The 27832-nt window shown below is 40.8% G+C and overlaps 2 protein-coding genes across 2 annotated transcripts; both read right to left on the minus strand.

Annotated features, from left to right (window-relative positions):
• LOC125228228 lies at positions 1-27781 on the minus strand. The gene is made up of 2 exons (XM_048132719.1): positions 27400-27781; positions 1-203 (listed from the first exon to the last, which is right to left on the minus strand). The coding sequence occupies exons 1-2, from the start codon at positions 27656-27658 to the stop codon at positions 7-9; spliced, it is 456 nt and encodes a 151-aa protein (XP_047988676.1). The 5' UTR covers positions 27659-27781; the 3' UTR covers positions 1-6.
• Positions 7853-10633, minus strand: LOC125228227 (histone acetyltransferase KAT6A-like). The gene has a single exon (XM_048132718.1). It carries the CDS (start codon positions 10593-10595, stop codon positions 7986-7988), a length of 2610 nt encoding a protein of 869 aa, XP_047988675.1. The 5' UTR covers positions 10596-10633; the 3' UTR covers positions 7853-7985.
• Positions 27782-27832: the final 51 nt, after the last annotated feature.

Raw genomic sequence — 27832 nt, forward strand, 5'->3', positions numbered from 1 at the left:
CATCGTTTAATAATCATCATCCTCTGATGACAGTGATCTATGATCCAGGTCCACATCCTCCTCATCCGTCGTGTTGTGCTGCCTGCCCTCCCTGGGGTCGGGATAGTAGTCCCAGTGGGACTGGTTGAAGTGACTGCTCGTCATAGGTGTGACGCACTGCATGAAATAACCCATGACCTCTCCGGGCGGGCACGTGTCATAGTCTGCAAGAATTTGGAAATATTTTACATTACACTACAATTTTACACGAAAACTCTTAGACCGTTTTTACATTATCCGATCCGATATCGGAAAAAATCCAAGATGGCGCCTGTAATGTATGGGATATCGGTCCGACATCCGATATCGGATCGGATAACGTGAAAACGCACAGGCTATACACGCACTACGCGGCTAGCCGCAACCGCATGCGGCTAGCCACTTAGTACTGTCATAGCCTAAGGGCCCATTTAGACGGTACGAGAACTCGCATACGAGTTTTATTACATGCGGTATTTGATGGCTGTGCAAAATTGTATTTAACTTCAACAGCGCGCAATGTAATTAAAATCGCATGCGCGTTCGCACGCCGTCTAAACGAGGCCTTAGTGTAACGGCTCAGCCACGACATTGGTCTAAGCGCGACAGCGGTGAGCGGCGGCCATACCACAGTATAATAAAGAGTACTATCGTACAGTATGGCCACTCCCGCTCCCCGCTGAAAGTGCCGCCTACCCCCTCTTGGTTACCTCACAGTTACCGCCTGTCAAAAACGCGAACTGTCGACCTGTCATATCTCACTCATACAAGCATGGTACGCGTTCACCTACACGAGCTTAGAATGTGTGCTAGGCACGCGCCTCTTTCATATATTTGATCGCCAGTGTCCGAGGTGTGGCCATACATTGGAGCGAGACACAACGATGGGACTTTTCATTCGCACGTATGGCTACCGCTCACCGCTGTCGCGCTTAGACCAATGTCGTGGCTGGGCCGTAAGGCCTAACGGCCCAGCCACGACATTGTCGTGGCTGCCATACGTGCCGAATGAAAAGTCCCATCGCTGTGTCTCGCTCCAATGTATGGCCGCCGCTCGCCGCTGTCGCGCTTAGACCAATGTCGTGGCTGAGCCGTAAGCAGGGCCTAAGTGGACGCTCGGAGCGATGCTTTCGGCGGGGCGTGCAACGGGGCGGGTGAGCGTGCGTCCACCCTAGGGTTGCAAAAAAACGGTTTTTTTTCTGGCTTGAAAAAAAAACATGAAAAAAAACCGTGAAAAAAAACAGTTTTTTTTTCTGGAGTAGGTATGTTTTTTTTCTAAAGTACGAAATCTCAAAATTTGAAAGTAGTTAATACTTTTATAAGGTTTTTTAGACTTAATGTCAAATATTAAACGAATTTAATCAAATAACTTTAATTTCTGGTCTTATAAAAGTAACATTTACGAAATCTGTAGTTGGTAGTTATCACTTTTTACTGTTGGCAACACCACCGCCTCTCCACGCTACACGCAGCATCGGGGATTCCCCAATAAACGTTTGTATACTGAATGTTAATTGAATTAAAATTTACGTTATTGTTATTGAAACACGTTACAACTCACGAAAAACCGTTATTGTCGTATTATTTGTTCATCTGAAAAAAAACCATATTTAGAAAAAAAACCAAGGTGCTCGGTTTTTTTTCATGTTTTTTTTTCACAATTCTGAAAAAAAACATTTGGTTTTTTTTTCTATTTACAACCCTAGTCCACCCTATGCAACTCCGACTCAGGACACTTGTACGAGCTTCAATTGTGTGACATGCGTGTCGCACGCCCCGATCCGCTGCACGCCCAATTTGAGCGTGCACTCAGGCCTTTACCTAGTTTCACCGCCTCCTTTCATCCCGTGGGGACCGTAGAAGTCGATTGTGGGATATAGGTTTAATTGTGATGGGCTGGCCGTTCTGACCGCCGCACCCAAATCTCAAGGAAGGTGGTTCTCAATTCGTCTGTTTTTCTTTTTAACCGCCGCCTCAAATCTCTCAAGGAAGGTGGTTCTCAATTCGTCTGTATAAGTATGTTTTTTTTTAATGTTTGTTCCACGACATCTCCGTCGTTACTGCACCGATTTTGAAAAAATTTTTTGATTGAATGCCTATGCATACATCCCATTTTTCTCGGAACCTAGTTCTGATGATGGAATCCTGGAGAAATCAAGGGAACTTCTCAAATCTGAAAGGCACACATATGGTGATTTTTGTGTTTTTTAAGGAACAGCATGCATTTACGTACGGAACAGTGACATTTGGTGCAGTGGAACTGCTGATGATGGTCAGAACAGAACTCCTCAAATCTGAAAGGCACGCTTATAGTGACTTTGGTATTTTTATAAGAACAGCATGCACTTACGTCCAGAACAGTGACATTTGGTGCAGTGGAACTGCTGATGATGGTCAGAACCGAGCTCCTCAAATCTGAACGGCACACTTATAGTGACTTTGGTATTTTTATAAGAACAGCATGCAGTTACGTCCAGAACAGTGACATTTGGTGCAGTGGAACTGTTGATGATGATCAGAACCGAACTCCTCAAATCTGAACGGCACACTTATATTGACTTTGGTATTTTTATAAGAACAGCATGCATTTAAGTTCAGAACAGTGACATTTATTTAGTAATGTTTGTTAAGAATATTGAGTTTTCAAGTCAAATTTTGTCAAGCTTCGATTTCTTATAATCGGATTCATGAAGAATTGAGGAAACTCCTCAAACCTTAACGGTATACGTATATTCATTTGTGTTGCCATCAAATAATTAAAGTATTAAAAGCAGTTTTAAAAAATACCTACACATTTCTACATAATCCAATATTCGCAAGTAGCTTTCACCAGAAACCCAAAGGCGGCGGTTTTTTTTCTTAAAAATTATATTTTTATTTTTTTATGTTTGTTCCACGATATCTCCGTCGTTACTAGACCGATTTTGAAAAAAAAATTTTTGATCAAATGTATATGCATACAGATTGGTCCCATTTTTATCAGAATCCAGTTTTGATGATGGGATCCTGGAGAAGAGGGAGAGAAGAGAGAGAGGGAACTCCTCAAATCTGAAAGGCATACATATGGTGATTTTTGTGTTTTTATAAGAACAGCATGCATTTTCATACATAACAGTGACATTTGGTGCAGTGAAACTGTTGATGATGGTCAGAACGGAACTCCTCAAATCTGAACGGCACACTTATAGCGACTTTGGTAGTTTTATAAGAACAGCATGCACTTACGTTCAGGACAGAAACATTTGGTGCAGTGGAACTGCTGATGAAGATCAGAACGTAACTCCTCAAATCTGAACAGCACGCTTATAATGACTTTGGTATTGTTATAAGAACAGCTTGCGTTTACTTTCAGAACAGTGACATTTGGTGCAGTAGAACTACTGACGATGATCAGAACGGAACTCCTCAAATCTGAACGGAACTCCTCAAATCTGAACGGCACGCTTATAGTGATTTTCGTATTTTTATAATAACAGCATACATTTAAGTTCAGAATAGTGACATTTATTTGTTAGGAGATTTATTCTCTTTGTTATGCTTACATGCATATTGAGTTTTCAAGTCAAATTTTGTCAAGCTCAATTTCTTATATGTAATCGGATATCGGATTCATGAGGAATTGAGAAAACTCCTCAAACCTTAACGGTATACGTATATTCATTAAATTTGTGTTTCCATCAAATAATCAAAGATTTATATTAATAAGCAGTTTTAAAAATTACCTACACATATCTACATAATCCAACATTCGCAAGTACCTTTCACCAGAACCCCAAAAGTGGCGGTTTTTTTTTCTTAATAATTATCTTTTAATAACAATCAATCTATATCGGACTGTTTAGTTTTTTGGCTTATTATTTTCAATTTTGAATTTCACACCTAATTCTGCGGCATAAGCAATTAGACCCATATTTGAAAATATAAAACGACACAGATAAAAATAATAATTATCTGTTTTGAAGAAATCATTGCTCGAACTTCAAAAATCAGGAAGGAAATAGTCGAGAGTGTTTGTATGGAGAATTGATCCTACTTCATTCGCTTGACATTTTCAAGTATTTTACCATAAGGAGTACCTCGCATTTATGTGTTAATGTGAATAATATATTATCTTTTTTATGACGGGTTCGAATCATTATGTGGAAAATGTCCCACTTGTAATATTTTTACTTTCGGCATGTTTTTGCCGTGGACTGCCACTGCAGTTTTAGGATAATAAAATTATTACCTAACTGTAGTTACCAAACAAACTCCGAATAGGATTTTTTTTAAATAAAAACACAGGTTGTACAATATGAACATATTTAACTTTATTCGTTTTTAAAAGTGCATATTAAATATAATTATCACTTGGTTTGGTTAAATAAATATAATACCTACTCTTATTCTTACACATGCCCATTAAGTACTCAGAGTGGGTATAACATTTCCAGAACGATGCTCATTCGGAACTTCAAGACTGCGCATTACTTTCTGGTTTAGCATCGATTCCTTGTAGGAAGTTGGTGTTGGTAGCAATACGTTTACTGATGGTGGGTATACATAACCCTTTTTTAATACTCCTTGGTGAATGATCGGCTTGCATCCAAAGAGAAGAGGGGTGGAACAGCCCCCGACAGTCTGGGGGAAGGAAGCCCGGACGGGGCCGTTGTAGGGCCCGTAATACGGTGGTCCCACTGTCCTTACTGACATCGTAGGCAGGATATTATTCATCTGGGCGTCATGCGACAGCTGTGCCAGCAACTCTTCGTAAGTTGAAGCTCTCCTAGTCAGACGGTTAAAAGGCATTAGATTTAGAGCTGGATACATATCTTCGTAGTACGTCGGACTATATTGAGGAACCAAACCATGAATGTACGTATGTATTGGGAAATTCTTATAATTATAGAGATCTATGTTTTGATTCTGTGTCAGAGTTTCGGCGTCTGCTTCATTTTGCTCGATAGCACTTTGCTCTTGAATATAATCTCGTTCCAGCTGGCTTGCGTCTAGTTCCATTGGATTCTCTGATAGCACAGCAGAGTAATCATCGATTTCAGGTATAGTTTCTTCAACCTCGTTATAAAAATGGCACTTCACATCACCTCTGTGAGATCGTAAACACGGATTTCCCGAAAAAGCCTGATAGTTTTCACTTTCGCCTATATTTTGTATACCTCTGGCGTTCATCTTATAATAGTCATAGAATAGGGCCGGGTATGCGTCAGCTAGACCGAGAATCCCGCTAATAATTATTATTCCAGTACACATTATTCTGATTATGACAAGACTCGTTGATTTTATTGTAACACGCCGGGCGCACTTAATCGTATTGCTTAAAATGACTTAAATGACACCTTCCTCAAATTACTTGGTAAACAAATGTTATTGTTAGTATGCAAATTCCTCAAACCGCTAAATGTTTTTAAATGCCCACCTGATATTTGAGACTATAATGAAGAGTGTAAACATTGTTACCAGTATTTTAACTATCACCGCGAACTAGGCGCAACCGGCCACAATTGTCACTGAAATGTATATTATTATTACACGGGTAATAGATACCTAATCATGCGGATGAAATGTAACTTTTCAAAGTTCACTTGCACGTACTAAGGTTTACCAACTAATTCTGGGTTAAACGGTTAACACACAACGTCGTAACGGATACGTCAACATTTGTTACTATGTATTACGTACGAAATAGAGTTGATATTGTTTTAGAATATGGTACAAAAAATACAACGATTATTTGAATATAAAATGATAAATAAAAAACTAGAAAATGTCTGCCTTGGGTGAGACCTGAACTCGCGGCCTCTGGGTTCACCCACTCCACTTTTAAATTTGTTCTTAGCCTAGTGGCATCGATTGCAGACGTTTCTGCTAATCAGAAGTTAGAAATAAAATGGTAAGTTTATAATTATTAAATATTTCCCCAAAACTCCAAAGTTTGTTTTAACTTCTTATGGAATTTGATTTTTAACCCTCGACGCAAAAACGACTGTCAGTCTGTCTGTCTGTGGCATCGTAGCTCCCTTTTTTTGTTTGCAAGCTGAATTAGTCGGGAGTGTTCTGTCGGGGTTTTTTCAAAATTTTAATTTTGTTGTTAGATGATTTATCTCATACATACTCTTAGTAGGTATATGAGTAGCGCCTTGAACCTAAGGAGTGTATACCAATAGTAAATTAACAGTGAAGTAATTTGTACTGTGGGCAGTAAATTGTAGATAGTTTGAATCATTACGTAGTCAATTTTGAATAAACTGGTTAATGTGTTGACTGTGTTATGCAACCATTGGGCTTGTGTTGCAATCAATATTTAAATATGTGTTGGTATACGTATGCACCTACTGAAAAAAACTTATAAAAGTACTAGCTTTTGCCCGCGGCTTCGCTCGCGTTAGAAAGAGACAAAAAGTAGCCTATGTCACTCTCCATCCCTTCAACTATCTCCACCTAAAAAATCACGTCGATTCATCGCTCCGTTTTGCCGTGAAAGACGGACAAACAAACAAACACATACTTTCCCATTTATAATATTAGTATGGATTTTTTTTTAATTTCAACTATCTCCACTTAAAAAATCACGACAATGAAGGACGGACAAACAAACAGACACACACACTTTCCCATTTATAATATTTTAGTATGGATTGGAATGAGTGTAATGAATGACTATACCTTGTACTTTTGGCACTTGAAAAAAGTGTAAACAAACCTGAGCTGTCAAATTTGAGGGTTGTTTATTAGGTAACGTTTGGTTCCTGATATTTTTTCTCTATTTAAAAATAATTGAACTCACTACTATTTTCTATTTCATTCCACTAATATGTAATTTCGTTTAATTTGACGAAACGTATACACCTTCACGAATACAAACATATCGTCATTACATTTAATGAATATTATTATTTTCTTCAGGGAATCATCAACCAAAAAGTACCTAATATTGCAGAGGTTTAAAACTCATGGTTGCATTTTAATCTGGTGTAACTCCGGATACATTATCCGATCCGATATCGGATGTCGGAAGGATTTCGATGGAAAAATCCAAGATGGCGCCTGTAATGTATGGGATATCGAGTCCTACATCCGATATCGGATCGGATAATGTGAAAACGCACTAACTCTACTAAAATATAAAGGTTCACCTTACGCGATTTTTAATTTTATCTGTCTGACATTTGCCATTGCTTGTTATCAATCATCATCATCATCATCTGTTCCGAGTTCGATATTTGCGTTGATGATTGTTATATTTATTTTTTTAGGGTTCCGTACCAAAAAGGTACAAAAGGAACTCTTATGGCGACGCTCTGTCCGTCTGTATGTCTGTCACATTTCTAAGTATCTTGAGAACTACTTACGCTATCGATTTGAAATTTGGAACAGTTATGAACATTTTAAACCTCTACAAGCTGAAACTATTAATTATATTAATTATAGAAAATGGCCAAAATGGAAGGGGGCAAACTGTAAATGTCAAGTTACTAGGTCAAGTGGGGTATCGTTAGAAAGAGCTCAAATTGTACATATCAAAACTATTTTTTATAATTTTATTGTAGTGGAAAATAAAAAGAATTATGAAGGAAAATGGAAAAAATAAAATACCATTCCCCCTTTTCTCCCGAATTTTACCAACGAATAATTATGACTTACGAAATATTGGTTTTAAGCTAAATTTTACAGGAAAAGGTTTCTGGCCTTAAAAGGTTCACTATCCCTTGATCTGTCAAATTTGACGGCTCCGGTTTGTGTACACTTTTTTCAAGTGCCAAAAGTACAAGGTATAATTATAATAAAGTCTATTTCGAATAATGTTTCAGAGGAACATAAAAGTAAACAAACGAAATAACATTTTTGTAAATAGTTTATTATCTATTTGTGATTGCTTTGTTATAATTGTTTCATACAAAAAATAAATAAGTTAATAAATAATTAATTATTATTCCTAAAAAATAAATAATACAATTACACAGTTAGTTTCATAATAGCGGCTCGAGTCGTTCTTTTCCATTTTTAAAGCTTATCGGAAATGAGAATAGTTTTTGCTGCAAATCCCTGTTGGTGGGTGTCCGGTTGATTTTGGTCGGACGGCTGATCTTTGTGATGTCGCGTTTGGAGTGTGAATTGAGGTTGTCACTCCTGTACGCCGAAGCGCCGTAGCCAGCCGCGGCGCCGTATGAATGGCCCTTGGCCAGGTGGCCGGCCACGACGTTTGGAGAGCAGCTTAGTAGCAGCGGGATAGCGCAGCCACCGACGCGTGCGCTCGGGAACACGCCCACCGCACCTGATCCAGATCCATACCCAGAACCGTAGCCGCTCAAACCTGCTATGCCGGACCCGTAAGCTCCTCTAGCCTGCCCTTCCTTCCATGCCTTCGGAACTAAAGCTTCTTTAAAGTCAGAGTTCATCCCGATCGGAGCAAACAAGGCCGCATCTTCAGCCGACTTGCCGTGAGCGCCGTGAGATAATGAGGAATGTAACTTCTCTGAATGATGACCGGAGGCAGCAAACTCGGCGGGTTTAGCGATCACGCCAGACAGTTGACTCTGGCCAGTTAGTTGATCAGATGATTTCATTGTCATCTCGTGTGCCTCTTTGCCGTTCATGGTGGAGATTAAAGATTTATGTTGATCCAAAAGTCTCTCTTTAGATTGGTCTAAGCTGATTTCTTGAGCTTCTTTAGGATGCATGGCGGAGTTCGAAAACTTCTGATGACCATGCTGCGTCATCATACTCTGACCCCTTTGTGATGAGTGTTCGCCTTGCTGTGAGTGGCCCATAAGAGAGGAGTGGCCGCCTTGTTGTGACATCGTACTCTGACCCATTTGTGATGAGTGTTCGCCTTGCTGTGAGTGACCCATATGAGAGGAGTGGCCAGCTTGTTGTGAGTGACCCATAAGAGACGAGTGGCCGCCTTGTTGTGACATCGTACTCTGACCCATTTGTGATGAGTGTTCGCCTTGTTGTGAGTGACCCATAAGAGACGAGTGGCCGCCTTGTTGTGACATCGTACTCTGACCCATTTGTGATAAGTGTTCGCCTTGCTGTGAGTGACCCATATGAGACGAGTGTCCAGATTGGTGACGTTCCGCTGCCATTCTCTGGTGATCATGAGTATTCATTTCATGTTCTTTGTGTAAAGAATGTCCATTTGAACTAAATTGTTCAATTTGTTTATGCTGTTCAGCTTTGTTATGCTCAGCAGACTTCATGAATGTTGTAGTATCAACTAGAGGAGAATCCATTTCGATTTCAATGTGCGCTTGCTTAGCTTGTTTCATATCACCCTCTTCGTTTGATTTCAGTTGGCTTGTCTGAGAAATAGATGACTTGATATCCATTGATTTTTCAGTTGGGACAGATAGTAAATGAGTATTCTTTTCGGATTGAGAACTTTCGCTTCTAAAAACTTGATCATTCGTATGGTGTAAAGTTGTCTTTGACTCGCTCAGTGTAGATGCAGAAGTTTCCATTTCGTTCTTGGAATCCAAAGACTTCTCGTGCTTGCGTGCCTGCCAGCTAGATTTTTCAGCAGTTGATTTTTTCTCCATATTCTGCGCCATTTTCATATCCTCTGCTTGCGATTTTTCATTCTCACGTACTTGCGAAATAAATTTAATATCATGCGATTTTTTTTCCAAATCCTGAACCGTCTTCATATCTGAAATCTGGCTATCAGAACTCTTCTCTTTCTTCAGTTCGATGGCGCCCTCCTTCAAATCGTCGCTTATCTGATGTTGGAGACTGGAGCTTTTTTCAAGAGTAGCAGATTTCTCCGAAAGAGCTTTGTTCTGAAAACTATCTTCAATATCTCTGACTAATTCCACGTTTTTCTGAATAGTTTCAATGGCATCTTTCCATTGAGCTAATCGTTCCTCATCCGTCTTCAGGTCCTTGGAGCTCTTGAATGCTGGTTCAATCTTCAAATTTGCATCATGGACTTCAGAATTCTTAAATGCTCTGGCGTGTACATTCATAGATTCCAAGTTGCCGAAATTGCGCTGCATATGCTCCAGAGCTAGTTTTGCAGTTTCAATGTTCTCGTGCATGTTATCATCGGCCTCCGACTCTCCATGTTTCCATTGCGTCATTCTGGGGTTCTTCTCAGCTAACTGCAGCTTTTTTTGTAATGTATCAACAGCTTCCTTTGCCATCTTTAAGCTTTGAGCAACTTCGCTATCAGATACGCTTCCATCGATATCTTCGACCTTAGTGGCTTCCTCAACTTCACTTGATCTTGCAGAGATTTCATCGTTGCACTTAGCCTCCATCTCCTTCATGCAAGTTTTCTTCGATTCCTTGGCTTCAGACGAGTGCATTTCCAATTGGTCCTCTTCAGAACGGAAGATATGGCCGTAATGGTGTCCATAAGGATGCGATACGATCAAAGGTTTCTTCAGTCCCAGGTGGTGCGGTATGATTGGCTGCACGTAGGGTTGGTGATGATGAATCGGCAGGTGATGTTGAAGGGATCCGAAAGTCGGCGACCGCTTTTCTTTTGTGATGTCGAGGTCTGCGTCGCCGTCCCGATACGTGGGCCCGGCCAGGGCGACCGCCGTTAGGGCGGCTAGCACAACCAGTGTCTTCATCGTGTGCTACTGTTGTGTGATGTGGAGACGAGGCTCTTGATGGCTTTATACTAAACTGTTGTAGTCTGCCCTCCCCTGCCGAAGTGCGAGCGTACGTGCCCCGGGCCGCGAGTCGTGCGGGACATGCTGAGGCGGCCCTTCCGCGCAACCTTGTCATCGTTCCGCATTCTGAGAATATCGTAGAAACATACCTGCGTCACGTGTTTGAGTCAAAAAATCTATACTTACTAATATTATAAATGGGAAAGTGTGTGTGTCTGTTTCTTTGTCCGTCCTTCACGGCAAAACGGAGCCACGAATTATCGTGAGTTTTTAAGTGGAGATAGTTGGATGGCGAGTGACAGAGGCTACTTTTTATCTCTTTCTAACGCTAGCGAAGCCGCGGGCAAAAGCTAGTAAATTATGCATTTAAAATAGATAAGTTTTCCATATCGTAGCCTAACAATTAAAAATCGTGTCTGTCACGATGAAGCCCGAATATGACAAATCTAAACTTTAATACAGGATCCGTCAACTTTGTACAAAAATTAAGGGAAAAGTTAAATTTGTTTTTATTTTCTATTTTGTTACCAAGATTTTTTGATGAATTGGAAATTTTATTAAGTTTTATTTCTCAGGTTCTCTAGTTCTATTTTTCTTAATTATAAAAATTATCCTGTATATATCTTACGAAATTCGTTACCATTATATTACTAAATGTTGGTGACGTAAAATAGGTTTGAAAAATATAGAAATCTTGCTGACATTTTTTTGGCTATTGGACAAAGTTGATTCTGAGGAATTGCTGAAAAATACGCATGTTAATACGAACCACGGGGTGGGCAACTTCGTAAATGACACAATCTATAATTGTGTCACTTCAAACTCGGGTAAGTCTATTCTGCTATACAAAAATTATTCTGAAAGAATTTCGAATCTAAGATTTATTTGCCTATAAGGTGCATTAGGGTAATTTCGAATCACAGAAATGCTCGGGTAATTTCAAAAGGGCAATCTTGATATGATAGAAATAATGGTGTTTTTATTTATACGACTTTCAAAATTAGACGACTTTATGACCCTAATGGAAATAATGGTGGTTTTATATGTAACTTTCGATTAATCGCTCCTGATATGCACCTCTGCTGATATTTAAAATACGGTTTATTTGAAATACAAATTGAGTAAACTTCAATTCAAAATCGCCTAACACTAGACCCTACTATAGTGGTGTTCCTCGGTGAGTAAGGCTCGATATTTAAAACACGGTTTAAGTATTTAAAATATTGTGTGTGCAATGATTGATACAAACAAACGTTGACATAATATTACCTACCTATAATTTCAATAAAAAAAACTAATGATGTCTAGAACCTTAAAAAACGAAAAACAAAAAATTAAAATTTTGAAAAAAAACATAGTGGATCGATTTTCATGAAACATGGCTAAGAAATGACTAATTCAGCTTTCAAACAAAAAATACTAAATCTAAATCGGTTCATCCGTTCTGGAAGACAAATGACACACACAGACAGATATACAGACAGACACACAGACAGAACACGTCAAACTTGTAACACCCCGTCGTTTTTAGTCGGGGGTTATGAATTGTGCCTAAACCTTGACAGTTCAAAAGTGCCATCAATGTTATCATACTCGTAGCTTGCCCATGTTTCAAGTTTTTTTTTTAAAAAGGAATTATTCTACAATAGAATATAATAAATATTTAAAAAAATCTAAAACAAACACAACTGGAGCGAATGATAGAACAAGCTGTGGTGGTAAATTCTTCGACTAGGCCATTTCACTTAACGCTTTCACTTCCCGCTCTGAATTAACGTGTTAAAAACCCATATACATAATTATACATATGTATATTATATCGGTCGGTGACATAAAACGGCCGCCTAAGTTCGTTTTCACATTATCCGATTCGATATCGGATGTCGGACTGATATCCCATACATTACAGGCGCCATCTTGGATTTTTTTCATTGAAATCCTTCCGACATCCGATATCGGATCGGATAGTGTGAAAACAGACTAACGAACCTAAATGAATGTATTTTAACATTATCCGTTCGAAAAGGGAACTTATTCCCTTCCCTGCTACAAGCGTAATAATAACCAATTACAAATAAATTGTCAATTAAATGCGTATTTTTATTTACAATTGATTTGATTCATCAATTACAAATAAATTGTCAATTAAATGCGTATTTTTATTGACAATTAATTTGATTCATTACATACATACTCATAAAATATCAGCATGTTGCAAAATAATTTCAACCTTTGGCGTTAACACTTAAATCCCTCACTGTGCTCACGATTCTCTTATATAATTCTTTGCTTCGTTCAAGATTCAATGTCCAAGCTCGCCGTAAATAAGAGTATGACATTTTGCTCCTTGCATTATACTATTTCACCATATCAACTGTTTACCAATTGGTTCACTTTTATTTTTTCACCACACCAACTGGTAAAGGCTCTCTTTGCTATTCGAAATCAGATAGCAAAATTGCATTTTATCCACAAGAGTGCAAAGTAATTTCAGACAAATTTTAACTTGATGTCTTAAGCTGGCTGCTAGATTTTACGTATAAATGATGACTTTGAATCATAAATATTGAATAAATTGATGGATTTGATTTAGTTTGATGTTTTATAGTCAGGTTCGTGTTGGTGTGGAGAAAAAAATGTGTTTCACTCGGTGGCAAAGTTTGTTTGAACTTCGTGGCTTGAAACCCTCGCAACGCTCAAGATTCCACTTTTTGAACCACTCGCTACGCTCGCGGTTCTGTATTGGAATTTTTCGCTTGCTTGGGTATCGATATTGGCACGTGCGGTTAAACACCATTTTGCCCCCTTGTAAAACAAATACCTATTTCACCACACCAACAACTGATAAAATAAAACCTTTCTTAATACTTCGAAATCGAATGACAAAGTTGCATTTTATCTACAGGTGTGCTAATTAATTTCATACAAATTTTAACTTGATGTCTAAAGCTAGCTGATGGAACTGATGTTTAAATAATGATTTAGAATCATAAATGTAAAAAAAATGATTTGTTTTAATTATTACCTAAACCCTAGCAAAGCTCAACATTCCAAATTCTGAACCACTCGCTACGCTTGCGGTTCAATATTGGAATCACGTGCGATTACACAACAACTTTGCCTCCTTGTAAAAGAAAGATAATTACCGTAAAGGGATTGTCATTAGGTATGCAATGGGTGCATAGTTAAGTATTATAACAAAATTTTAATTTATGAATTTATGATCGTAAAACATGACTTTCGCATCACAAAACGAAAAAGTAAATATTTCAATTCATATTTTATTCCATACAAAAAATAAATAATTGAATAAATTATTACACTATAAGTTTCTCTTCTCCGACTCGCTACATTTTACAAATTGATCCGTTTAAATATAAGTCCATAACAATTACTTGTTAAAATTATATAAAGGACTTCATATCATGAGCATGTTCACCCAAAGCCTTGTGGTCAACGGTAAGATGAAGGCCATCCAGGTGGTGATGATGAGAACCGAGACTCGCGTCTCTTTGAGCTTCTGACCAGGACTTTTCCTTCGCCTCCTTCAGTTCCGTAGTTTCTTCTGCCTGCTTATACGCCGGAGCCGCGTAACCATGGTGACTGGCTAGATGTCCAGCTACAACGTTGGGCGAGCAGCTAAGGAGGAGTGGGACTCCGCAAGGTCCGATCTTTCCGTGAGGGAAATAGCCAACAGCTCCGCTTGGAGCTGCAGATTCTAGTGCAATCGATTGCGCTGACGCTCCGTAGCTCGGCTCATACGACCGAGCGCGTTCAGAATGCTCATCTGTATCTTCTTCTCTGTAGTGCGGGGCGCCTTGAGGAGCCAGGTATAGCGCTAAAGGTGCTGCCCGGCGCACGGAGGGCCGTATGAAGCGCCATAAGGACCGCCGTAAGGAGATCCTGGAGATTTCTTCGTCCTTTCCAGGTTCAAGTCATCTGTGGGAGCAGCGAAGACTGATGAGACGACCAACGTGAGAGCGACTGACAGCTTCATTGTGATGTGAATGGAGAGATGAAATTTGAAGGACTATTTATATTATAGATGTAAGGAAGCAATCGCGGAGATAAGGAGTGGTGTAATTAGATTTACTTAAATTAATTTTGGCACGTAATGGAAGCTTGGTTTATCTAGTTAGACATATCAGTGTGCGTAGCCAAATGCCCAAACGCTTCACGATTCGTGAGTGATTCGTGAGCGACTGAGCGTTTCTTGAAGCGTTTGTGCATTCGGCTACACACCATATACATAATGAATTTAACCTGCCATCCACATCAGCGCAAATCCTGGCCATCAGCCCCAACGTATGTCACGTCGCAGACATAATTTTGGTCCTTCGAGCCGGATGTCGACCAGCCTTGGACCCACGGATTGGATGTGAGAACGCATCGGCAGAGTGCTGCAACGACCAAAAGCTTCGGCAGCGGTGAAGATCTTCGGTGAGACGAGCCAACCTACCTTTACCTACCTTTCCCTAAAACGCTTGCGTCATATCGTGCTTTTCTCAATTCCAGTGCTTGTGCTTTCGTTGTGACCCTATCGCACGTCGTCGAGTCGACCTTCGCAAAAGTCTGCAAGCAACTCGCGTCAGCTTTGCTGCTAGCTGCCTTGCTGTGCTCGACCTGGGTGGTGATTGCAACTGTAAGTACTTTGCGCCTGCCTTTATTCGATTCGCAAAATGACTGGCAAAGACGATGTAGTGTTTCACGCCGCGTTAGGTCCTAATCAAGAAACGGACACAGAAACAATAAAACAATTAAATCGTAGGCGTGGTTCCGTAAAGTGTAGGCTAACTAATTTCAAAAAGTTCGCGAGTACGTATGAGGGTTTAACTTTGTCCGATACCCAGCGCACGGAGCTCAGTTTACGCATGCAAGGGGCTCAGGGTATTTTTGATGATTTTACTGACATTCATAATCAGTTAGAAAGTTTAATTCCCGATAGCGAAATGAATTCACTTTTTGAAACCAGAGAGGCGTTCGAAAGCGAATATTACGCGATTTTAGCTAAGACGCAATGTATGGTGAAATGTTCGGAGACAGCTAACGAACCTAAAATGCAAGCTTCTAATAATCTAGCGCAAACGGTGCGGCTCCCCGTCATTTCTTTGCCTACTTTCGACGGATCTTATGAACACTGGTTACAATTCCGCGACACATTTTCTTCGCTAGTGCATAACTCGCAAGAAATAACCAGCATTCAAAAGTTCCATTATTTAAAGTCATCGCTAAAGGGTAATGCGCTACTTGTTATCGATTCGCTTGAGTTTTCGGCAGACAATTACGCGATTGCTTGGGAATTGCTATTAAACCGCTATGATAATAGTAGATTGCTAGTACACAATCACGTAAAAGCTTTATTTTCCATACAATCGCTCAATAAAGAATCGCCGGCACTGTTAAGAAAGCTTTTAGACACAGTTTTAAAAAATTTACGCGCTTTAAAGCTGCTCGGTGAGCCCACAGAAAGCTGGGACACACTTATCATTTATTTAGTTGTTTCCAAATTAGATTCCACAACCGAACGTGAGTGGGAACAATATAAAAGCACTTTGTTACCAGTGTCGAACGAAAACAAAACCGCGCTTAAGGTAGATGATTTGCTTAAATTCATTCGCGACCGCGCCGATATGTTAGAAACATTATTGGTTACGCACAGCCGGTCTAATTTAAATAGCACTTATCCGCCGCACGATGCTAAAAAATCAAACACACATAACGCGCACACGGCTCCCAAGGTTCACTACAATGTTGTTACCGAAAAGTCCGTAGACAAATCTCACTCTAAACAAACACCAATTAAGAAGTTATGTTCTATGTGCAATGGTAAACATCCTTTGTACTCGTGTCAAGCATTTATTGATTTAAATATGCAAGATAAATTAAAATTGGTACGCGATAAAAGTTTGTGTGAGAATTGTTTACGAACTGGACATGCGCCTAGTGAATGTCGGTACGGCCCGTGTAGGAAGTGTAACAAGAAACATAATTCCATAATTCACGAGGACGAGAAGGATGAAGCCAGTGACAAGCGCTCCGTGGCACTGCTGGCGACAGACAGCGCGCCAAGGTCGCCCGCTTCCTCCTCCTCGATCCCTGATAACAACATCGCACACGCACAACACGTATTGCAGGTATCGAACGCACACATAGATGAAGATGTATACGCGCGATTGTCTTCCAGGCGTCCTGTAATACTAGCCACCGCCCTTGTCGAAATTCCAGATAATTACGGTAATTATCATAAAACGCGAGTGATTCTCGATAACGGTAGCGAAGGTTGTTTAATTACCGAAGCGTTGTGCGACAAATTAAATCCGCAAACTTTACAGTCCACTGAAGAATTAAACGGTATAGGTAATTTAGCTACACATAGTTCGCGAGTATGTGAGATCGAAATAAATTCCCTTGTTACCGATTTTAAGGCGCGATTACAATGTAGGGTTTTACCGCGATTAACCTCATCGTTGCCTACGTTTCCGAGCAAACGTAACCACTTCCGCATTCCAGACAACGTAAGTCTGGCAGATCCTAACTTTTATGAAAGTCGGCCCGTCGAGGTACTCATAGGAGCTGACCTATTCTGGGAGCTCCTCGAAGGTCTAGTTAAGATAACGCGCTTAACTAACGGTGCATACTTAATAAATACGCAGTTAGGCTGGATAGTTTCGGGACCTGTTTCCTCTAACGCGCGCAGCACAAAGCCTATTAATTGTAATTTCGCGCAATCTATTGACATGCCATCATTAGATACTCAATTACGTAGGTTTTGGGAAATAGAGGAGATACAGTCCAACACCAAGTCTTACGATACGCGAAGCGAAGAAGAAATGGCATGCGAAGACCATTTCGTCAAAACTACCACCCGTCTCGAGGATGGTAGGTTTTGTGTGCAGCTCCCTCTCAAGGAGCCCCCCGAGTCTCTCGGCGACTCATTCGCGCAAGCAAAAAGACGCTTTATGTCGCTAGAAAAACGTCTCAGTCGCGACCCCGTATATAAAGGCATGTACAGTGACTTTATAAAGGAGTATCTCGCGTTAGGTCATATGAAACGAGTTAATACCTACGGAACCCCCAATTACTTTTTGGCCCACCACGGAATTTATCGTGCACATGCGCAAAAAACACGTCTGCGAGTTGTTTTCGACGCTAGCGCCCCCACGACCAGTGGCAAATCACTGAACGACATACAAATGGTAGGTGCGCCTATACAAGGTGATTTGGTCGCGATTTTGCTTAGGTTCCGCGAGAATAGGTATGTTGCATGCGCCGATATCGAAAAGCATTACAGGCAAGTTTTAACTGACGAATCTCAGCGCGATTTACAACTTATTCTATGGCGCGATAAGCCGAGCGACGACCTTGACATATATCAGCTGAGCACCGTAACATATGGCACGGCGGCCGCAGCCTTCCTCAGTTGCAGGTGTCTCAAACAGTTGGCGCTCGAATGTACTGACCCCGAAGTAGCTAGGACAATTAGGGACGATTTTTATGTAGACGACTTTATTTCGGGATCGTCTTCAATTCCCGAATTGTTACGAATTTGTGACGAAACCGCGAAAGTTTTAAATTCTGGCTGCTTCCCATTACGAAAGTGGGTTTTTAATTTCGAGTGTACCGATAAACGTTACAACGACGACGATACGTCTAAGGAATTATCACTAGGCGAACACGCGCATAGTAAAACTTTAGGTCTCGGTTGGTACAATAAAAGTGACGAATTGTTCTATCATACGCGACACGAAGAAAATGCGAAACCTGTCACAAAACGCATTATATATTGTCCACCGCATCGCAGGTTTTCGATCCCCTCGGATTATTAAGTCCTATGATAATTATCGCCAAATGTTTACTACAACGGTTGTTTTTATTAAAGGTTGATTGGGATGCAGCTGTTCCCGGTGACGTCACGCAAGCCTGGCATCGTTTCGTAAACAACCTGGCTATCTTACCTAGCATTCGCATACCACGTCATGTTATGTGTAATGACCCTATATGTATAGATTTACATATATTTACAGACGCGAGTCAAGTAGCGTATGGTACTTGCGCTTATGTACGGACAATTGATAAGCAATCAGCTGTTACCGTTCAGCTGCTTTGCTCGAAAAGTAAAGTGGCCCCAATTTCCCCTCCGCTGAGTACGCCTCGGTTGGAGCTGTCCGCGTGTTTATTGGGCGCTAAACTATTTAATAAAATTAAAGAATCGTTCCGCGCGAAATTCAATCAAGTAATATTTCATACCGATTCAACAATTGCATTGAGCTGGCTCCGAATGCAGCCTAATTTACTAAAACCTTTCGTTCAGAACAGGGTTGCACAAATCCACGAAATTACGAAAGAATATTCGTGGCATCACGTTAGTGGCAAGTGCAATCCGGCCGATTTGGTTTCTAGGGGCGTGCAGTTGGACGCTCTTCGCACTTCCTCTCTGTGGTGGAATGGCCCTGATTTCCTCCATGATGTTAATTACAATGCTCAGTCTGTAGATCCGTCATTGCTGCCAGACGAGTCTCAAATACCCGAACGTAAAACTAATCCTATGACTAGTCTGGTATGCAACGATAAAAATAATACATTGTTTACATTCGACAGGTTTTCTCAGTTCAATCGCATGCAGCGCGCGGCCGCGTACGTACTTCGCTTCATTCATAACGCGCGCAACAAGGATGCACGAGCACGTCGTACGGGCGCGCTCACTGTAGATGAACTGAGGCAATCTGAGACAGTACTCTCGCGCTTATCACAATTAGAGTCATTATCGGACGTTCGCGACGAGTTGACAAAGAACAAATGTATCGCAAAGGGTTTTTTAGCTAAACTAAATTTGTTCATTGATAATAATAACCTAATTAGAGTCGGCGGGCGGCTTGCAAATTCGGCTAGGTTTGATTACAACAAAAAACATCCGATATTGCTCTCTAGTAAACATCAGTTTACAATTTTATTGTTCCGATTTGAACATAAACGATTATTACACGCTGGACCGCAGCATATATTGTTCTCGCTTCGCGAGGCCTGGTGGCCTATAAGCGGTAGGAATCTGGCAAGAAAAGTGGTTCACAATTGTGTACTTTGCGTTCGTTTTAAGGGTAAAACGTTAACTCCTATAATGGGTAATTTACCTACAGAGCGATTGGAACCCGGGTTCGCATTTGTAAATTGCGCTGTGGACTACGGAGGTCCATTTTATATTTTAAACCGGAAAGGTCGGGGAGCCACGACTATCAAGGCGTATTTATGTATATTTATATGCTTTGCTACGCGCGCAGTTCATTTAGAGTTGGTTACCGATCTCTCTTCAGAAGCATACCTACTGGCGTTGAAAAGGTTCATTTCGCGTCGCGGTAAACCTTCAAAAATATTTTCCGACAACGGACGGAACTTCGTAGGTCTCATGAACGACTTTTCAAAGTTTTTAAAATCGTGTTCTGGCGAAATAAAAGAGTACGCACTCTCGCAACAGATTGAATTTATTATGACGCCACCTTATGCTAGTCATTTTGCTGGTCTAGTCGAGGCTGGTGTTAAGAGTTGCAAACATCACTTGCGACGTGTGATAGGTGATGTTAAATTAACCTATGAACATTTTAGCACGATTTTGACCCAATGCGAAGCCATCCTTAATTCCAGGCCCTTTGTCCTCTGACCCGCAAGACTACACTCCTTTAACCCCCGCTCACTTCCTGGTTGGACGTCCGCTGACAGCTCCTGCGTGCGCTGACCTCGTCGACGCCCCCGCACAGCGCCTGTCACGATACCAGCAAGTGGAGCAAATGCGACAACATTTCTGGGCCCGGTGGTCGAAGGAGTTCATATCCGAGCTGCAGGTCAGGACAAAATGGACGAAGAATATGGACGACTTAAAAGTGGACACCCTCGTTTTGATCAAGGAGGACCACACTCCGCCCCTCAAGTGGAGCTTAGGGCGGATAACCAAGACTTTCCCGGGCAAGGACGGCGTTTCCCGAGTAGCCGATATACGCACCTCTCGCGGCACTGTACGCCGAGCTTTTTCGAAAATTTGCCCGCTACCTACGCATGATGACTGACGTCGCTGCCTCATCTTCACGTTGGAAGCCAGCACTTCCAAGGCCGGGAGCTTATGTTACGGCCATACCTAAAACGCATATCAACTGACGGCGGCGCGTGACCTTCATCCTGGCGCGCGCATAGCGACCCGCGCAGCACATCCCCGGCTGCGCTGCCCTACCACGAGTCAACCTACGTCACAATACGTCACATGCATCATCATCGCACAATACAATGTAGTACAATAGTACTATAGTACCTAATAATCTTACCGAATTTCACGATATACCTATTGAAAGAAAATGACTAACTCTTAAAAAAATAGATCTCAACAGTTATTTATTTTACAAGGGTTTTAAAATTGTTGTCGATTGTTGACGACCGGTCTGGCTCAGTCGGTAGTGTCAGTGACCCTGCCTGCTGAGCCGCGGTCCTGGGTTCGAATCCCGGTAAGGGCACTTATTTGTGTGATGAGCTGATGAGCACAGACATTTGTTCCTGAGTCATGGATGTTTTCTATGTAGGTATATAAGTATGTATTTACATATCTATTTAAGTATGTATATCGTCGCTTAGCTAGCACCCATAGTACAACTTTGCTTAGTTTGGGGCTAAGTTGATCTGTGTAAGGTGTCCCCAATATTTATTTTTATTTATTTATTTGTTTAACCGCACGTGCCAATATTGGTACCCGAGCATAAGAGAAATTCCAGTATCGAACCGTGATCTTAACGAGTGGTTCGAATGTCGAATCTTAAGCGTTAGTGCGTTTTCACATTATCCGATCCGATATCGGATGTAGGAAGGATTACAAAGGATATCGTTTCTGCATCTGCATCCGTATCCCACAAAGGGTTCGAACACATGAAACTAAATCGTGCCACTCTTGGCAAATAAGGGGTTGAAAGAAAACAAAACTGTGACATTGCAGTGACAGGTTGCCAGCCTCTCGCCTATGCCACAATTTAACCCATATCCCATAGTCGCCTTCTACGACACCCACGGGAAGAAAGGGGGTGGTGAAATTCTTAACCCGTCACCACACAGGTTGAGATATCGATATCGGATCGGATAATGTGAAAACGCACTTACGAGGGTTTTAAGGCACGTGTGTAAGAACAAGTTTTGCAACCGAGTGAAACACAAAATATCCATTCAAGTAAAGTTTGTAGCTACAGTTTTACTAAGCTTAATTAATTAGTAACCTATTAGCAAGAACGATTTAATACTGGACTGGCAAAGCCCATAAAAGCGTACCCCTAAAACGTATGGCCCTTTTAGTCTGAAAACTAGATACGGCCCTTTTTCTCCAATATTTTGCGTGTTTTTATGTTTTTATATTTCTTTATTTTAAAATCATGATCACGTCAATACACATTTTGAAAAAAATAAATTTGAAGGCATCATCAGTGTAGTTATGATAGTATTTAATAGGTGGCGCTAAAACATCGAGGTACGATTTTAGTATTTAGTATGAAGTTGTTATGAAGTATGTAAATCCGATGTATTAGCACACCACGGACACTGGGATCAAAAATATGAAAGAGGGCGTACTAGCACACATTCTAAGCTCGTGTAGGTGAACGCTCAGCAGTGGGCTTGATAAAGGGCATATGACATGATGATGATGTTTTTGAAACAGGCGGTAACTGTGAGGTAATCCTTGGTATTCGATGGTACTTTAGCGGGGTACTTTGATATGGATACTATCTTTAGTAATATTTATTATAGTAAGTTTCATATTTTAAATCAAGAAAATGCGTAGCCAAGATGATTTATTTTAGTAAGTTATCTTAAATTAAGAAAACGACATCTGTCTCTCCTCTTGCACTAATATGAAAGAGTAATAAGGAGGGGAAAAGTGTTTCATGGTCGTTGCGCAAACAATTGTCATATTGGCTAAGCCCCCTGATTTATTCTTGTGGCCGGGATAACGAATAAGTGTGTAGTTTAACTTCAAACTTGGGTTGATTATATAGGAAAATATACCTATTATGATCTGAAAGATAATAATCAACTTTATAGTAGAATGGATTTGCCCAAGTTTGACGATAAGCAACACAGAGTTAGCTGCAAAAGTACATAGCAAATTTATCAATGAATTAATTTATGATTTCTCCATGTAATTTTGTAGCTTGCACTGTACAGCTTATTTATAACTAATTATATGGATGTAATAAATCATAATCATATTTAGTATAAAACTCAAATAATAATTTATTAAGTATCTAAATAAATAACAACCATAATACTAATACAGATACTATTATACTTTAGAGCTAATTCACTGAGTCCTGGCGGGGGTGATGTTGGTGGCTTCGTGCACCGTGGTGGTGTGCGGCTCGGCGGATGGCTGCTCCGACGGCGTCAGGTCGTGCGCAGGCTCAGACTCGCTGCGGTAGGCGCCCGCACCCACACCAGCGATAGCTGCGGACCCGTAACCGGCGTGGGCACCGTACGACGACCCGTGATGCACGATCCGGCCAGGCACGATCGACGGCGAACAGCTCAGCAGCAGCGGCACGTTGCAACCGCTCACGTGCGCGCCCGGGAACACACCAACCGCTCCAGGTGACGCGGCACCAATAGCGGCACCATAAGAACTCGCATGCGGCGCCGCGTAGCTCCCACCGAGCGACACGAATCTCGCTTCAGGCGCGTTGTCCGAAGGCTCCATCTCCGAGAAGCTCATCATTTCGGGTTCCTCGTTAGCTTCTTCTTCTTCAGCTCGGTAATGAGGTCCACCATAACCACCTCCGTAGCCGCCGATGTGAGCATGTCCGTAACCGATGGGTCCGTAGGACTGCGCGTGGTATGCAGGGATAGCGTGATGGTATCCACCAGCGGCGGCCGCACACGGCGAGATGTAACCGCCATAGCCGAGATGTGACCGGGGCACCCTCAGGAACTCGCCGTAAAACGGCTTAGCCAACCCCGACACTGCCAAGGACAGGACGCAAGCTATGACGACCTGCATTTTCGATATTATAAAGTACTGTGATCACATTTCATTACTCGCTAATATTTATACATTTTGCAATCGAACCCGAATGCCTTAGCTTGCATTATGAGTTGACACGCTATTTTTGCATACTCGATTTTGGGTCATATTTTAACATTGTGTGTCTAACACTAATAATTGCAATAAATCATATCTCTATGATCGACCTAAATTTAACGAATAGTCTAGTGCATATTATTTTATAATAAGAAATTCTAATTGTCACGTCCAAAAGAATGTATGTTAAACGACTAATCAGATATCTTTTTTCAAAAAGGCAATCAAAACGTAAATTACTTAACCCTAGGTTTGCTCCATTACGGTAGGTAGTTAGGTCCGCGGTCCGCGTCTTGCTGTTTTGCAGGCTCTACCTTATGAACTGTCAACCTAGTATGGTGACTTCAATTTAACAATATGTTCATATGAATCAGTTGTATAAAGTTGAAAATTATAATCTGTACAAGAAAACATCCAACATAGGTACGAAACGAAGGTATTTTTGCCCAAGCTTAAGCGGAAACTTTCACTATAACGCTCTATTTAAATAGTTATTTGTTTTACAAGGGGGCAAAGTTGCTGTTTAACCGCACGTACCAATATTGATACCCGAGCAAGCGTTAGATTCAAATATTGAACCGCGAGCGTAGCGAGTGATTCAAAAAGTGGAATCTTGAGCGTTGCGAGGGTTTCAAAAACCGGAAGGTTAAACAAACTTTGCAACCGAGTGAAATACAACATTTTTCACCACACCAACACGAACAAAATACTGACTAGGTATAAAACATCAAACTAAATCAAACTCATCAATTTAAGTATTCAATATTTATGATTCAAAATCATCATTTATATGTAAAATCTACCAGCCAGCCAGCATAAAACATCAAGTTAAAATTTGTATAAAATTACTTTGCGATCACAAGATCCATAAGGATAAAATATAAAATGCAATTTTGCTATCTGTTTTCGAATAGCAAAGAGAGCCTTTACCAGTTGGGGTGGTGAAGAAAATATTGGGACGAGACAAGATTATTTTTAGTTTTCGCTATTAATAGGAAAAGTACCTATTATAAAATTCCCGGTCTGTCATTTAGAAAACCTCGACATGTATGCAAAGTTATGTTTCTCAAACATGCAATGAAATATTGTCTTTACGTTCCTTAAAATGGGTCGGAAGTATCGCTTTTTGGGCGCAACAACTCGAGAGTTGCGGGCGTCCATAGGTTGCTAGGTGACCGCTTTCCATAAAATATTGGCCGTATACCTGTTTGCCAGATGTAGAAAAAAAATGCCTACCATGAAAAATTACCGGCTGTATCCCTATCATTTAGCAAACCGCGACATGGCCGGAAATATTTTCCCGGCTGATGTAATGTATCTGTACGTACCCACGGACTACGTAAAGCAAGAGCATTTTGGTCTTGAAAATTAAATACAAAAGATGGTCTAAATATAATTGGGTACCTCTCGTGAGATACATTTTCAGGAAAATGGTTTGACTAACAGTAGAACTTATTGAATCCTGAACGAAGCGAAGAATTCTAAAATATATTGCAATTCTGAGCATAGTTAGAGATATATACCTATCAGTAGCGGCTGGTCCATTCCCAAGCCAATTCCCACCGGCTTGCCTAAAATTGATTACTAGTAAAGTATCTAATGTTAAGGTAGGTGCTTTGGTGTTGCCTAGCACAAATTTTCAGCATCCGCCACTGATACCTATGCAGATGAAGTGTTGACGGCCAAGATACTTAAATAATTGTTTTATCACGTGACAAATACTGCTTCAGACATGCCTATAAGGCGATAATTAATATTTCAAAATATTATTTACTGGAATAAAATACTCTGAGATAGAAACGATGACGACATAGACAAGGAATAAAGAAACAAAACAAAGAATATTTCAAAAATAATCGTCTCAGACATTCATACTTACTAATATTATTAAATGGGACAGTTTGTTCGTCTTTCGCGGCAAAACGGAACGACAAATTGACTTTTAAGTGGAGATAAAGGGATGGAGAGTGACATAGGCTACTTTTTAGGGTTCCATAGTCAACTAGGAACCCTTATAGTTTCGCCATGTCTGTCTGTCCGTCCGTGGATAATCTCAGTGACCGTTAGCACTAGAAAGCATAAATTTGGTACCAATTGGTATATCAATCACGCCGACAAAGTGGTAAAATAAAAAGTGGAATTTTTTTTTATGGTACGCTACATGTAAAGTGGGGACTGTTTTTTTTTTTCATTCCAACCCCAACGCGTGATATATTGTTGGATAGGTATTTAAAAATGAATAAGGGTTTACTAAAATCGTTTTTGATAATTTTCGGATATAATCGAACGAATTTTGAACTTGATAGGTTCAGTAGTTTTTGAGAAAAATACGGAAAACTACGGAACCCTACACTGAGCGTGGCCCGACACGCTCTTGGCCGGTTTTTTGTCTCTTTCTAACCTCCAACATCCCTAAAATGGGGAGTGGAAGTTTGTATGCAGCATTCCTCAATTTTCGAATGTAACGCGAGCGAAGCCGCGGGAAAAACTAGTAAATTATAAAATGAAACAACGATTGCAATAAAATCGTGACATTAAAATGCTGACAATGCCCAAAACGTGAGATAATTCATAACAAGGTTAAAAAGTAGATGAACATTGGCTGCTGAAGTTTTCTTTGAAATCTTATCATAATTATTTAGTAATAATTACCTACATAATGTTACATACCCGTGCCCGTGCGTGCGTTACATGCCCGTGTGGTGACGGGTTAAGAATTTCACCACCCCCTTTCTTCCCGTGGGTGTGTAGAAGGCGACTGTGGGATATGGGTTAAATTGTGGCTTAGGCGAGAGGCTGGCAACCTGTCACTGCAATGTCACAGTTTCGTTTTCTTTCAACCCCTTATTTGCCAAGAGTGGCACTGAAGCCTGAGTGGTTTCATGTGCTCTGCCTACCCCTTCATGGGACACAGGCGTGATTGTATGTATGTTGTATGTATGTATAATGTTACATTTTAGGCCATATCAACACATTAATTTTGCTAATGCCCGTCACTTAAGTAGTTTTATGACTAGTTTAAATATTTTAACATACTTATTAGTTAAATTTTTCATAATTGCTTATGCATTTTAGGAGATTGGTTGCAAAACGGCGAGTTCGCCTGATGTTAAACGATCACCGAAGCCCTGCATGGACATCCGAAACATCAAAAGGGTTGGATTGGAGGTGCATTGCCGGCGATTAAGATAGGAGTATGCTCATAAAGGGTAAAATGTACCTATATACTAATAAGGGCCGGGTGCATCAAACCGTCTGTCACCGTTAAAGCATTCGTTAAATTTTATAGTATGGGAAGTTCCATAGTCGCCTGCTGCGTGACAATGATGTCTGTCAAATGTGGTTGATGTAACTGGCCCTAAGAAATGCGCCGCCAACAGCTTTGACACAAGTTGGAACACAGGTTATTGAACATTGTAATAAATCAATGGGGTTATTTTGTATATTTTTGACGACTTAGGCAGCGTCCCCACTTAGGCGTCGCGTGTCTCGCGGCGCGGAACGCCGCCACGCCGCCTGGGGGCGCGTCTTACGTCCTTCCTATACAAAATGTACTGAGGAGACGTTTTTTTAATTACATTCAGGCGGCGTGGCGGAGACGTCCGTTGCGCGCCGCAAGACATGCGTCTGGTGTGGATGGTCCCTTACGAGTATAAAGAATTATAATACCTGGACAATCTGTAACCATCACGCACTTCTTAGACCACTCATCCCTTAGGTACCCAGGTGCACATCGACAACCAACGTGGCAGGCCCACGGCAGCGGACAGGTCGCATGCGCCGACAACATTTTGATATTCACGCAAGTCGGGGCACATTTCCACGCACACAGGGAGAACTGCTCGTGATCCTTGATACACACCGATGTGAAGTACGCTGTAGTCTGTGCGAGCATGAAATTTGATAAGAAATTTATGGAAACGCGCATGGCGCTTTAATGGTGTTAGGAAACTGAAGTATAAGTATGTTAAAAGCGATTTATTTTGATATCCCGAAGTATCGTATTCGTATTCATACGTTCGGTTTGCTTTTACTGTAATATTATTTTTAGGCGTGTATACTTAATAGTCTTTTATTATTTACATAAATACTAGGACGCTCG

The sequence above is a fragment of the Leguminivora glycinivorella genome, chromosome 7, assembly GCF_023078275.1.
Source record: "Leguminivora glycinivorella isolate SPB_JAAS2020 chromosome 7, LegGlyc_1.1, whole genome shotgun sequence".
Lineage (NCBI taxonomy): Eukaryota > Metazoa > Arthropoda > Insecta > Lepidoptera > Tortricidae > Leguminivora > Leguminivora glycinivorella.

What these genes read in the sequence shown, in the direction of transcription:
- LOC125228227 (XM_048132718.1), bottom strand. Translation starts at nt 10,595, where the DNA reads ATGAAGACACTGGTTGTGCTAGCCGCCCTAACGGCGGTCGCCCTGGCC.
- LOC125228228 (XM_048132719.1), bottom strand. Translation starts at nt 27,658, where the DNA reads ATGCGCGTTTCCATAAATTTCTTATCAAATTTCATGCTCGCACAGACT. An exon ending in GATGGTTACAGATTGTCCAG is followed by an intron (nt 204 to 27,399) that starts GTATTATAATTC and finishes AAATTCTTGCAG; the next exon opens with ACTATGACACGTGCCCGCCC.